The sequence below is a fragment of the Alexandromys fortis genome, unplaced genomic scaffold, assembly GCF_014885135.2.
Source record: "Alexandromys fortis isolate MF-2015 unplaced genomic scaffold, M_Fortis_MF-2015_v1.1 scaffold_373, whole genome shotgun sequence".
Lineage (NCBI taxonomy): Eukaryota > Metazoa > Chordata > Mammalia > Rodentia > Cricetidae > Alexandromys > Alexandromys fortis.
In genome coordinates this window covers 211,681-224,258 of record NW_026068244.1, presented here as the reverse complement: position 1 = coordinate 224,258, position 12,578 = coordinate 211,681, and the positions used below count along the sequence as shown (strand labels likewise).

General features: G+C 42.3%; 1 protein-coding gene across 1 annotated transcript in view; it reads right to left on the bottom strand.

Annotated features, from left to right (window-relative positions):
* Smc1a (structural maintenance of chromosomes 1A) overlaps nucleotides 1–12,578 on the bottom strand; it is a 42,612-nt gene that overhangs the window by 20,839 nt on the left and 9,195 nt on the right. The window contains exons 4-15 of the mRNA XM_050131202.1: nucleotides 10,137–10,340; nucleotides 9,810–10,048; nucleotides 8,442–8,700; nucleotides 8,210–8,350; nucleotides 6,808–6,890; nucleotides 6,460–6,667; nucleotides 3,471–3,656; nucleotides 3,088–3,267; nucleotides 2,842–2,988; nucleotides 2,615–2,752; nucleotides 1,757–1,873; nucleotides 1,554–1,660 (exon numbers count right to left, since the gene is read on the bottom strand). Of these exons, the coding sequence (XP_049987159.1) occupies nucleotides 1,554–1,660; nucleotides 1,757–1,873; nucleotides 2,615–2,752; nucleotides 2,842–2,988; nucleotides 3,088–3,267; nucleotides 3,471–3,656; nucleotides 6,460–6,667; nucleotides 6,808–6,890; nucleotides 8,210–8,350; nucleotides 8,442–8,700; nucleotides 9,810–10,048; nucleotides 10,137–10,340 (2,009 nt within the window). The remainder of the gene's footprint in view (nucleotides 1–1,553; nucleotides 1,661–1,756; nucleotides 1,874–2,614; nucleotides 2,753–2,841; nucleotides 2,989–3,087; nucleotides 3,268–3,470; nucleotides 3,657–6,459; nucleotides 6,668–6,807; nucleotides 6,891–8,209; nucleotides 8,351–8,441; nucleotides 8,701–9,809; nucleotides 10,049–10,136; nucleotides 10,341–12,578) is intronic.

Here is a 12,578-nt window from a genome sequence, read left to right as displayed (position 1 = left end):
CCTCAAATTTATCATCTATTTTTTTCCTCAAGAACTCTGTAAGTTCCCTGAGGGAAAAATACAGCACCAGATTCAATTTTATATCTTTTGAACCTAGCTTGACATAGGAAAGCAAAGGATATTTACCATAGAAACAGTGGTACTAAGAGTTGAACTCCAGGGCCTCATACCTGCTATTCTAAAGGCAAGTGCTCTACCATTGAATAACACTTTCAGCACTCTTTCTTTTTTTACTGTATTTGGAGGCAGGGTTTTGTTAAATTCAAGGCTGGCCTTGAATTTGGAATCCTGAGTAGCTGGGATTGCAGGCATATGCCTGTAGAATCTGCCTCTAGATGAACTCTTAAGTGAGACCCAGGGTCTAGGACGTGATCTCCTTCCATGGTGACTATATCACGCTTATCTGCCTCATCTCCATCTCCCTTACATCTTTCAACATCTAGCACAAGAAAGCCCCAGTACAAAGCAGATATTCAAAAAGACTTATTAAAGTGAGGTATAATGATGCATGCCTATGATCCCAGCACTGGGGAGGTTGAGGCAGGAGAATTGCTGAGATTTTTGCTGGGCTACATAGTAAGTACCAGACAAATCAGGGTTCCAAGCAAGACTCTATCTGAAAATAAAAGCAAAAAGATTTATTGACGCCTTTAATCCCAGCACTCGGGAGGCAGAGGCAGGCAGATCTCTGTGAGTTCGAGGCCAGCCTGGTCTACAAGAGCTAGTTCCAGGACAGGAACCAAAGAGCTACTGAGAAACCCTGTCTCGAAAAATCAAAAAAAAAAAAGATTTATTGAATGAATGATTAAGTGCACATATGCCATGAATAAACTAAAATGAGCAGGCCTGTGCTGCAAGGGGAAACCAAACCTTAAAAACAAAACAAAACAAAAAAAAAAAAAACAAAGTTAAATACAGTATAATATAATATACAATAAAAAGAGAGAAGCTTGCTTCTTTTCTGGTTATTCTTCCAGACTAGAACTTCTTTTCATTCCTAACCTCCAACACACAAGGATAATGGCAAAACAAAAGGTAGTGTTTAGCCTGGTGGTGGTGGCGGCGTACGCCTTTAATATCAGCACTTGAGAGGCAGAGACAGGCGGATCTCTGGGAGTTTGAGGCCAGCCTGGTCTACAGAGTGAGTTCCAGGATAGGCTCCAAAGCTACAGAGAAACCCAGTCTTGAAAGCGCCCCCCCAAAAAAGGTAGTGTTCATTGTTCTTTGTAGGTGCTATTTATGCTTACTAATTCACAAAGATTATTTCATCTAACCCTCCCCACAATGCCAAAAGATAGGCATAACTGCCTCATTTTATAAAAACTATTGTTCAAGGTAATGATTTGAATCCAGGTAAACCAGATTTAAAGCTGGCACTTTCAACTACTATCCTGTCATAATATCTATCTGATTTTTGCTGTTCTTTCAGGCCTCCCTACAATAAGTTTGTATGGTCCTAAGAATTGGCCACTGTCCTAAGACACACATAACTCTCAAGGATGTCAGGCTGTAGGCAGGCATCCTAATATCTTATAGCAATATTTTTCACTTACCGTTTCTTGGCAATTTCATTCTGTCGTTTCACTTTTTCTTCCTCAAATTCTCTGATGTTACGCACACCAATCTCCCGACAAAACTCTTCAAACACCTCATCTTCCACCTGAGGGAAGAGTCAGGGACATTATTGATTATAGTCCTACTTCCAAACCTAGTCTTGTCCTGATAAACATGCTGCTGTGACCCACGGTCTACCAACCTGGTTCATCTTCTCCTTTAAGTCTTTCATTTCCCTTTCTCGGCTCTGAATGATTCTCTTGATATCATTAATGCGAGGCCCGAAGTTGGCTAGCTCACTCTCCAGCTTGGACTTTTCCTACAGACAAAAGGTTGGAAGACAAGAGACTAGAATCTATGGAGGAAAAGAACTTCCTTTGCAGTACCAGTCCCATGGTCAGCAACCACTGAGAAAACTTGACTTAGCACCAATATCCCAGTCAAGTTCCAAAACCTTTATTTCATATGGCTGGGCGTACTGTAAACATCATTAGTTATAGGTCCACAATTCCTTATTGATAACCCCTGGGCCAAAGATATTTTAGAATTTAGACTGTTTTTCACAAGAAGGTGAATCTAAGCATTATGTAATGCTTCTAATTTGGGTAAACTGGGAGAATGTAGAATTACCAACCACACTTACATATCTAGAACCCCAACCTAAAGACACTGAAATTCTTATAACTCATTCTCAATTGGCTTTTAGTAGTTCCAATACTTATTGAATGAAATGCATTAATAACAGCACCTAACATTTACTGAGTGCCTAATGTTCTAAGAATTTTACAGATATTAACTCGTTCCATCTTTGCAATAATCATACAAAACAGACAGAAATTTCCATTTGGTAGATGCAGATGGGAAAACTGACAAAAAGAAGTAAGTTGCTTAATGGAATAAATACAGCTGACAGATGATCTGGAGCCCCAATCCCCACGACATCCCAGTGTCTGATTCTCTGCTATGCTATCCTGAACAGAAGGAAAGTGGATAGATAGTTCTTCACCCTCAGTGCAACCTAGGATGGCCTTGGAGAACAGGGCTGAAGGCCAGGCCCTACCTGTAGATTCAGGGCAAGATGCCTTGTTTTGGTCTGTTCTAGGTCACTCTGTGAGTACTTCAGCCTCATTTGTAGTCCATGGGCCTGAGACTGCACCTGACGCAGTTCTGCCTCTTTCCGTTTCGCCTTCATCTGCTCCTAAAGAGGACAAGAAAAAGAGCCATGTGATAAGTGGCCAGCCTGAGCTCAGCAATCCTACTCCTAAGGATCAGTTACTTGTCGCTTACTTTCAGCTCCTCTGTCAAGCGTTCTTTTTTTTCTTTCAGCTTGTCTACTGCTTTCTCATCCCAGCGCCGTGCCTTTGCCTTGAGATCACTGGCTCCACCAGAGATAACTCCTGACTTCTGGAAAAGGGTTCCATCCAGGGCCACTGTCTATAAACAACAGGGAGAGAAGAGGTAGAGGAGATGGTGAAAACAGCAATTTCCAGTACTGCGCCTGCTCAACTCCAACCTGGGAAAAAGGGGTCATACCTTGTGGCGTTGGTGACCTCCAAAGGCAATGCGTCGGGCATCCTCCACATTGTCACAAACAAGGGCATTGCCACAAGCATACTGCAAAGCTTTTTTGATGTGAGGTGGTTCATAACGAATCACATCAATCACTAGCTTGGCCCCCTTCAGCTCCCGGAGTTTCTCATCTGTAGGTTTCACCTGTGTGAAGAATCTTATGAAGCAATAGAATACATAAAACCAAGGTGAGGGGCCCCAACACTGCTCGCTCTCGCGCTCTCTCTCTCTCTCTCTCTCTCTCTCTCTCTCTCTCTCTCTCTCTCTCTCTCTCTCTCTCTCTCTCTCTCTCTCACACACACACACACACACACACACACACACACGCGCGCGCGCGCGCGCCTTACTTCCAGGTAGTCAAGAGGCAAGAAGGTCTCAGGCTCTCCACGTTGTTCCTTGATATATTGAATACAATCCCGACCAGTCTTCTCTGAGTCTACAATAATAGCATCCATGTTCTTTCCTAAAACCTTAGTCACAGCAATCTGGTATTTCTTTTGTGTAGGCTGGCAGAGGTCAATGAGGCGGCCATACTGAGTAAAAGAAGGGGAAAATGAAGCATAAGGCTTGAGAATCCCAATTACTAGTTCACAAAGAATGGTAAGATAAAAATCTGTATAAAGAACAATGACTGCATGTATACTGCTTATTTGTGAAGTCAGCCCTCTATTTTTTGCACCTGTATAATACCACGAAAATGGGAATGGATTGAGGGGAGGCACTTGTTAAGACTTGTATGGCTGTAAGCTATTTAGACCAGCACAGCAGGCAATTCTAATGTCCCTTCCAATAACAGAAATTTGGTTAAAGGAGGATTAAGGACTGAATAAGCATGTTATATGATGGAAGACACAATTAACAACCCAAAAGCAGCTCAGAGAAAGAAATCACATTGTCTCTAGGATCAATTACATCAGAGGCTTAAGAGATGAAGCTACAGGTTTTCTAAGCCTGCTTTTGGAACCAGACAAGATTGACTGAAAGGCCACTAGCCTTTACAGCCTCACCCTAGAAGACATTATTTAATATGATACTAGCTAACTTTTCTGTTGTTGAAACATGGTCTCGTTATTTATTTGGGACTAACCTGAATGTCCCTATGTAGCCCAGATTGAAGCTTGTTTTGATGTAAAAGATTTGTGTTCAAAGACCAAGGGAGGACTATAACATTATGAAATATACACTTAGCCATAGACTGAGGTTCCTGATACAGTTCCAAAAACTAAAATCATAATGAGATGACGGATCACTGATTACTCCTAGGTAACTTTCCGATGAGAGCTAGTCATTACAGAAACCAAAGCAGGCTTAGATGACTGGGCCTTCTAGTCCCCTGCCCCACACCTAATAGGAAAAGATGATTAAAAGTTGGGTTGATCGTCAACAGCCAATGATTTAATCTATTGTGTCTATAAACCAAACTCCCCATAAAAACTCAAAAGCACTGGGAAGTGGTGGCGCACAAATTTAATCCCAGCACTTGGGAGGCAGAGGCAGGCAGATCTCTAGGAGTTCAAGGCCAGTCTGGTCTATAAATTCTAGTTCCAGGACAAGCTCCAAAGCTACAGAGAAACCCTGTCTTGAAAAACAAAACAAAACAAACAAAAAAAGAAACTCAAAAGCTCAGGACTGGAGAAATGCATCAGCTATTAGAGTGCTTGCCGCTCTTGCAGAGAACCTGAGCTCAGTTCCTAGTATTCATGTCAGATGGCTCACAACTACCTGTAACTCCAGCTCCAAAGGATCTTATGGCCTCCTTGGGCACCCTCACTCACAGGTATATACCCACAAATGCAAACAAAGACACAGACACCTCCACACACCAATAGACTAGCTGTGTGTCCTATAATCCAATTCTGACGCATATCTTGAGGTAGCATCAGACAGATATCACATGTTAAGGACTCAGTCCTATAAGATGGCCTTTCACTTCGGATTACAATTATAAGCCTAGACTGTGACCTATGGTTTTGACCATCCAACTGAAAATTAAGTTTCTATGTACTACTCCATTGGTTAATTTGCTAGAGTTTCTTGTGGTTTTCAAGGAAACACAATTACTCTTTGTCTGTGCATGTGGTGTACATACATACATGAAGACAAAACAATCATACACAGAAATCTTTTTTTTTTTTTAAAAAGGCAAAACCCAACACAAGACCCTGTCTCAAACAAGTTGGATCCATTCTTGCTGTGGCACATATACTCACAAATACACAAAAAACATTAACTTTTTTATTTTTATTATTTGCAATTATGTGTGTGTGTGTTTGTATGTATGTGCATATGCCCTCAAAGGCCAGAAGCACCAGATCCCCTGGAGCTGTAGTTATAAGCAGTTGTGAGCCAGCTGATACGTTAGGTCCTCTGAAAGGGCAGCAACTGCTCTTAATCATTAATCATCAAAATTTTCAAAACTGAAAAAAAAAAAAGTCAGGATAAATTGAGCATGAACAGCAGGTCTCTCACAAACTTTGCTTCTTTTCTTTTTTTAATTTATTTTTTTTATTTTATATGTATGTGTTTTATCTACACATATGTGTGTATGTGTGACTAGTGGCCACATAGTCCAGAAGAGGGCGTTGGATTCTCTGTGACTGAAGTCACAGAGATTGCGAATTACCACGTGGGTGCTGGAAACCAAGCTCAGATCCTATGGAAAAGAAGATAATGGTCTTAACTCTGAACCCCCTCTCCAGCCCAAGCTATGTTTGTTTGGATAGGATATTTTAGCTGACTTTCCATTTTCCCAGATATAAAAGTAGGACTAGCTATCCTGTCTTCATAGTGTTCAACAGCAATCTTCTTCCCACTGGCACTACCCCCAGAAGGAAGGAGGAGCCTCATGAGGTAGACACTTTAGTTTCCTTTGTGGGCAAGTGGAAGGCCTTTCTCAGCTTTATAGAAGTAAACACCTGCTAAAGAAGACGTCTCAGACAGACAGCTGCAGAAATAAGAGATTCTTAACTGTTGAGCTGTCCAAAAACTGTGCCAAAAGCTCCAAGATTGTCACTTTTGTGAGTTGTCACATGCCACTGGAGTGGGCTTTTTGGTGACATGGGTGCTTTTTTTTTTTTTTTTTTTGAGTCATTCCTGCTCTTTTAAGTTACCCTTCACTCATACTCCTGTTAGTAACCCCAGTAAAAAATCATTAATTTCACCATGTTAGACTTTAGAGCAACCATTACTTAGTTCTGTCGTGGGTTTCCTTTCTGAGGTGAGTAGATATGTGTGTATCATGTCTCCCCAAGGAAAGTCTATCATATAACACAGGGTGACTGAGAAGGTTGACAGAAGTCTGAATACATGCTCAGAAAGAGGACTCTCCAGTCTTACCACAGAACCAGGGTAGAGACGCTTGATGCTTTCCATTATTTCTGCTTTTCGCTGCTGGCGACTGCTCTCCTGACGGTCAATGCGCGCATCCCCCAATTGCTCCATCACCTGGTTCAGCTCCTTATTGATCTCATCAATACGACGCTTGGCCATCTCCACTTCCTCTGTCAATTCTCCTTCTAGCTTCTTCTGTTCCTCTAGGGATTGCCTGCAAAGAAAGAAAGTACAAGAGTTAGCCTGTCTGGTGAGATACTGTTTGTGACTGAAGGACTCTGGTAGATCTGCTTGAAGAGGAGCAAGATAAGCAGAAAGGAGATGTGGAAGGAGAAGTATTGCACAGTCACATACTTGCTAGTGGTAATGTATTCCTCTAGCTTCTCGATCCGTTTCTGATTCTCTTCAATTTCCCGGAGTTTTTGCTTGATCTTGGCCTGGGCAATAAATACATTCCATTACTAGAGGGTGAGTCAGTTAACCCAAGCCCATGTGGTATTGGCTTACACCCTTATTGACCTCACTCATCCAAAATTCCAATAGCCCAACACAATCTGTCGCTAATGCAGGAGGCCTCCCAAAACAGCAGAGGGGTTAAAGACATTAAAAGAAAATCCACAGAATCAATCTGGGTTCATAGGAGCTGACAGAAGCCTGCATGGGACTGACCTAGACCCTCTGCATATATGTTGTGGTTGTATAGCTTGGTGTTCCTGTGGGACTAATAGTGGGAGCAGGGTTGTCTCTGACTCTGACCAACTTTTGGGACCCTAGTCCTCATCCTGGGTTGCCTTGCCCAGCCTTAATACATGGAGATGTATATAGTCTTATTGCAACTTGATATGCCATGCTTTGTTGATATTCATGGGAGGCCTGCCTCTTTCTGAATAGAAACAGAGAAGGAGTGTATTGGGAGGGAGGGCAGAGGGAAGGTAAGGGAGGAATGGGAAGAGAGGAGGGAAGAACTGTGGTCAGGATATAAAATAAATAAATGTATAACTTTAAAAAAAAGCATAAACATATATAAAGTCTAGTCCACTAATAGATAAGGCTTCCAAGGGTTCCAAAACCTCTCAAAGGTATTGTATCCAGTCCAGGTTTCCTCACCAATCTAACACTCAAAGTAAAGCTTCACAGACCTCTCTGACCCTGCTGTCTCATCTGTAAGATGTAGGTAATTTCCACTTTACAGAGTACACAGTAAGTACTTAATACAGGGTGTGCATTAATATTAATGCCTACGATGTTCTCTTAAATATCTAAAATAAATGTTAGCTGAACGCCTAGATCATTATAGGCTCTTGGGATAACATAAGAACTTTCTATCATTATTACTAATATTAGAGTGGCAGTAAGCAAAGTATATTTGGTAATTGTGTGAGCTTTAGAGCCTGCCCAGGTTCATATCCTAAGCCTGTAGCTAAGTAATTATGGGATTACTATTATTATTAAGCAAATTACTCTACCACTGTGATGCAGTTTCCTCGTTTGGAAGGTGAGGATAATAGCAACTATCCCCTAAAGGCAATCATAAATGAAGAATATACGTAAAGCATAGTGCTTAACACACAGTAGCGGCCTGACAGATAAAAACTTCTGTTGTTATTGAAACTATCATTATTTTTTTATTTAGGGATTATCACCCTTGATCTTTTTGCTTGTTGTTGATGCTGGGAACTGAATTCAGGGTAAATATGCTAAGCACACACTGCTGCAGAGTTACACCCCCATGCCTCATCCTTTAATTTTTGCCTACCTCTGTCTCTACTTTCTTCCGCTCTTCCAGATCTAGACGGTCCTGGTCAGCTTTCTGATCTCTATTAAACTTCTCCAGCTCCTGAGCCAAAGTGGCTGCTCTCTTGCTGGCTTCTTCTTTCAGTCGGTGGTATTTCTTTACCTGTGTTATGAACAGGAAAAAGAGGACAGCTTACTCAGTCAGCATATGTTAAGTTACTGAGCTTTTCACCTGCAACCCTTTCAAGACTTACCTGATTCTCCTCTAGGGTCAAGTCTCTGCCCTGACTCTGACTCTCTTCCTCCATCCGTTCTTCAAACTCCTGTCGGGCCTTCTCCACGGACAACATCTCTTTCTCCAGTTCATCCATGTCACCCTTACGTTTCTTGTAATGCTTCTGAGCATTTTGCAGAGACTTCTTGGCTGCCTCAAGCTTCTTGATTTTGTGGGAGGTATTCTCTTTGGCTTTGATGTACTGAGGACGTTTCTGATTCAACTCCGAGTCCTTTTCCCTTTTGCCAAAGGAAAAAAAGACAATCAGCCCTGCAGAAGGTAGGCTCCCAGGCTTTTCATACCAAAAGAGGGGCCTCAGTATTCCCTGCCAACCTCGTGGAAACACTGTAAAGAAAAAGGGCCTAATGCCTTAGAGATCCTCAAAAACCAACAGCTCAGAGGCACATGCCTTTAATCCCAGCACTCAGGAGGCAGAGGCAGGCAGATTTCTGAGTTTGAGGCCAGCATGGTCTAGAGAAAAAGTTTCAGGAAAACCAGACCTGTTACACAGAGAAACCCTGTCTCGAAAAAAACAAACAACCAAACAACAAAACAACAACAAAAGAGAAAACCAGAAGGATGCAGTTTAAGTACATCTTGGAACCTACCATCATCCTGGCATTCTTGTCACGCCAAAAGACAAAATTACCACCCCTACTTTAACCCTTGCAACTTTGGGGTTCTTCATGATAACAGATTTCACTGAATCCTGATAAATGTCAAATACTGTCCCATAAGGTCGAAGCAAACCCTAAGACAGGTCTCTCATTAAAAACTTCACAAAAAGCCTACGTTTACCGAATTGCCTTCATCTGATCAAATCACTTCTCATCCGATTCCTTAAACTCCTAGATACAGTGCTTGTCTCAAAGGTCGGCCCTCTTATTCATCCCACTTCCCACTGCTTCCTCTTATATGCTAACTTGTCAACACAGAGGCCGCTTCTTTTATTCTTTCTTAATTACTTGTATCAGACACACAAGCAAGCACACACATTCGTTAGTATATGTGAGCACATGTGTACCCACCCACATGCAGAGATCAGAGAACAACTTGCAGAACTCAGTTCTCTCCTCCACCATATGGATCCCAGTGATTTAACCCAGGTCACTAGGCTTGGCCTCAAGCACCTTTACCCAATGAGATATGCCAAAGCTGAGCTACCTTACTGTCCCAAGCCTGAATTCTTAATACTCTATTGTATTAATGAAAGCCAAGAAATAGGCCTGGGTCAAGGGGAAAAAGAAAAACAAATTAGTAGAAATACTAGACTCTGAGCTCAAAGGATCCTAAGAGATAGCACAATTGCTAGTTTCCCACAGGTTCCAGGCCTGGGCACGCCTCTTACTTGATCTCCTTCTCAATCTGTTGCTGCTCCCGCATCATTTTGCCCAGTTCTTTCTTCTTCTCCTTCAGCTCATCCTCTACCTTGTCCATCCGCTTCTTGTCCTTCTCAATCTCCTTGTTCTTAGAGGCCAGTTCCTTGTTGAGCTTCTCAATCTCCACTTCATTATGGTACAGCTTAAAGAGCTGCAACTGTACCTGGGCTCGTACCACCTCATCCTTCAGGCGCTGGTAGCGGTCCGCCTATGCAAAGAGGAATGGGGACAGGGGATCAGTAAGACACTGCCTTTATCTTGGTCCCTTAGATCTAAGAGGCAGCCAGGCCACCAACCTCTTCCTTCTCTTGTTTGGCTTCCTTGCGTTCAGCTGCAATATTTTTCTTGCGATGGTAATTAAACTGTGTGTCCTCTTCAGCCTTCACCATTTCTTTCTTTCGCTTGTCATACTCCTGTGCTAGCTCCCCAGAGCGACTTATTTCTTCAAATAAAGCTGTCCTCTCCTTAGGGTTCTTCATGGCAATAGACTCCACTGCACCCTAACAAAGGTCAAAGCACACTGCCCCATTTAGACCTCTGCTGGCTCAATTCACCCTGCCCACTTCAGAAGTTTATCAACCCTCTTCTCCCCAACTAGTGCCACATTTCAAGGCTTTTTTAAGGATGGGAGACAAAATAAGTACTGAGGATTAAAGGTCAGTATGTACTCCATCACTGAGCTATATTCCCTGTCCTTTGTTTACTTTTCTTATTGTGAGACAGGGTCTCACTAAGCTGTCTAGGCTCGGTTTGAACTTCTTCTGTAGTCCAGGCAAACCTTGAACTTAAAATCCTCTTGCTTTAGCTTTAGGTGGGGGTATGGGCCTGTGCCACCAGGTCAGCCATATTGGGATTTAATGCCACATTCTCTGCCTCTGAACATAAAGAGACAAACACAAAGGTAACACAGTGGTATATTATATGCAATGACTAAAGCAGCCCAGAAAATTCAAGCTCGAGAGGCAAAAAAACCTTAAGTAGGGAACTCTATTTGGGAAGACCTTACATAGGTGACATCTATGCTAACATTGGAATATATGGGAAAACTAACCAAAAAGAGAGGAAAGCAGGCTGGGGAACATAACATAGTCCCAAGTAGTGCTGATACCACTGGTCTAGGAACTATAATTTAAGAACAACCATTCTAAGATAAGAAGAAAGGAATCACTAAACTGCTTTACAGAAAGACAGAAAAGAAAGACTTCTTTCCTTATCCAGCTGAGGGGGAAACTGAAAGAGGCCAGAATGGAATATGGAAGCCCACTAAAGAATGTGCTATGGACAAAAGAACTTGGAGATAAAGCAGGCCTAGGTGGGACAGGAAAGGTAAAAAAAAAAAAAACAGCAAATAGTCAATAATGACTTAAAAACACCCAAAGGGGGCTGACTAGGTGGCTCAACAGTTAAGAGCACTAGTGGTTCTTCCTTCCAGAGGATCCAGGTTTAATTTCCAGCACCCATATGGAGGCTCACAACTATCTATAACTCTAGTTCCAGGGAATCCAACACACTCTTCCATGCACAGTGGACATACACAAGCGCAAGCAAAACACTCATACACATAAAACAAAAATATTTTTAAATGCCCACAGACTGGGCACGGTGGAACATGCCTTTAATCCTGGACTCAGGAAGCCAGCCAGGGCTACACAGTGAGACCCTATCTTTAAGAAGAAAAAAAAAAAAAAAGAGGGGGCTGGAGAGATGGCTCAGAGGGTAAGAGCATTGCCTGCTCTTCTAAAGGTCCTGAGTTCAACTCCCGGCAACCACATGGTGGCTCACAACCATCTATAATGAGGTCTGGTGCCCTCTTCTGGCCTGCATACATACACACAGACAGAATACTGTATACATAATAAATAAATAAATATTTCGCACGCCTTTAATCCCAGCACTCAGGAGGCAGAGGCAGGCGAATCTCTGTGAGTTCGAGACCAGCCTGGTCTACAGGACGGGCTCCAAAGCCACAGAGAAACCCTGTTTCGAAAAACCAAAAAGTGGAGAACTAACTACGGTCACATTACTAAAGTAATACATTTCCAGTTGCCTTCTAAATACTTTTCCATATACCCAGAGATAAGTTCAAGTTTTACATCTCATCAAAGAAGCTTCTTCTTGTTTTCTAACTAAGACAATCAGAGAGATCAATAACTGACCAAAATGCAGAAAATAAATGATCAGAGTGCCCAGCCCCAAATGTATCATCTATAAGACAGCCCCTACATCTATGGTTCAGGGAACATCTCAGGAGAGGGGGCAGAAAGATTACAGGAGCCCGAGGGCCAGGATGACTGCTGTATAACAGTTTCTTCCTGACAGGACAAAGATGGTGTTCCCAAGAACTCTTAACAATATGGCTGTCAGCACAAGACCTGTGAAGACTACTACATCAATGGACACACCAATATGGACGGGGGTTCACTTTCAAAGGTGAACCAATTTCCACACTGCCTACCCCATCCCCATAGGAACAAGATCTCAGTCCTAAAACATACAAATAAGAGCAAATACTAATAAAACAAATATAGGGGCTAGAAAAATGGCCTAGTGGTAAAGAGTACTTGTTCTTGCAGAGGACTCTTATTTAGTTCCCACCACCACCCACAGGGTGGCTCACAAACCATCTGTAACTCCATTTATAGGGGGTCTGATGCTGCCTTCTGGCCTGTGGGCATCAGGCACACCACACATGTGCACATACATACATACAAACAAAACATTCAAACATATAAAATAAA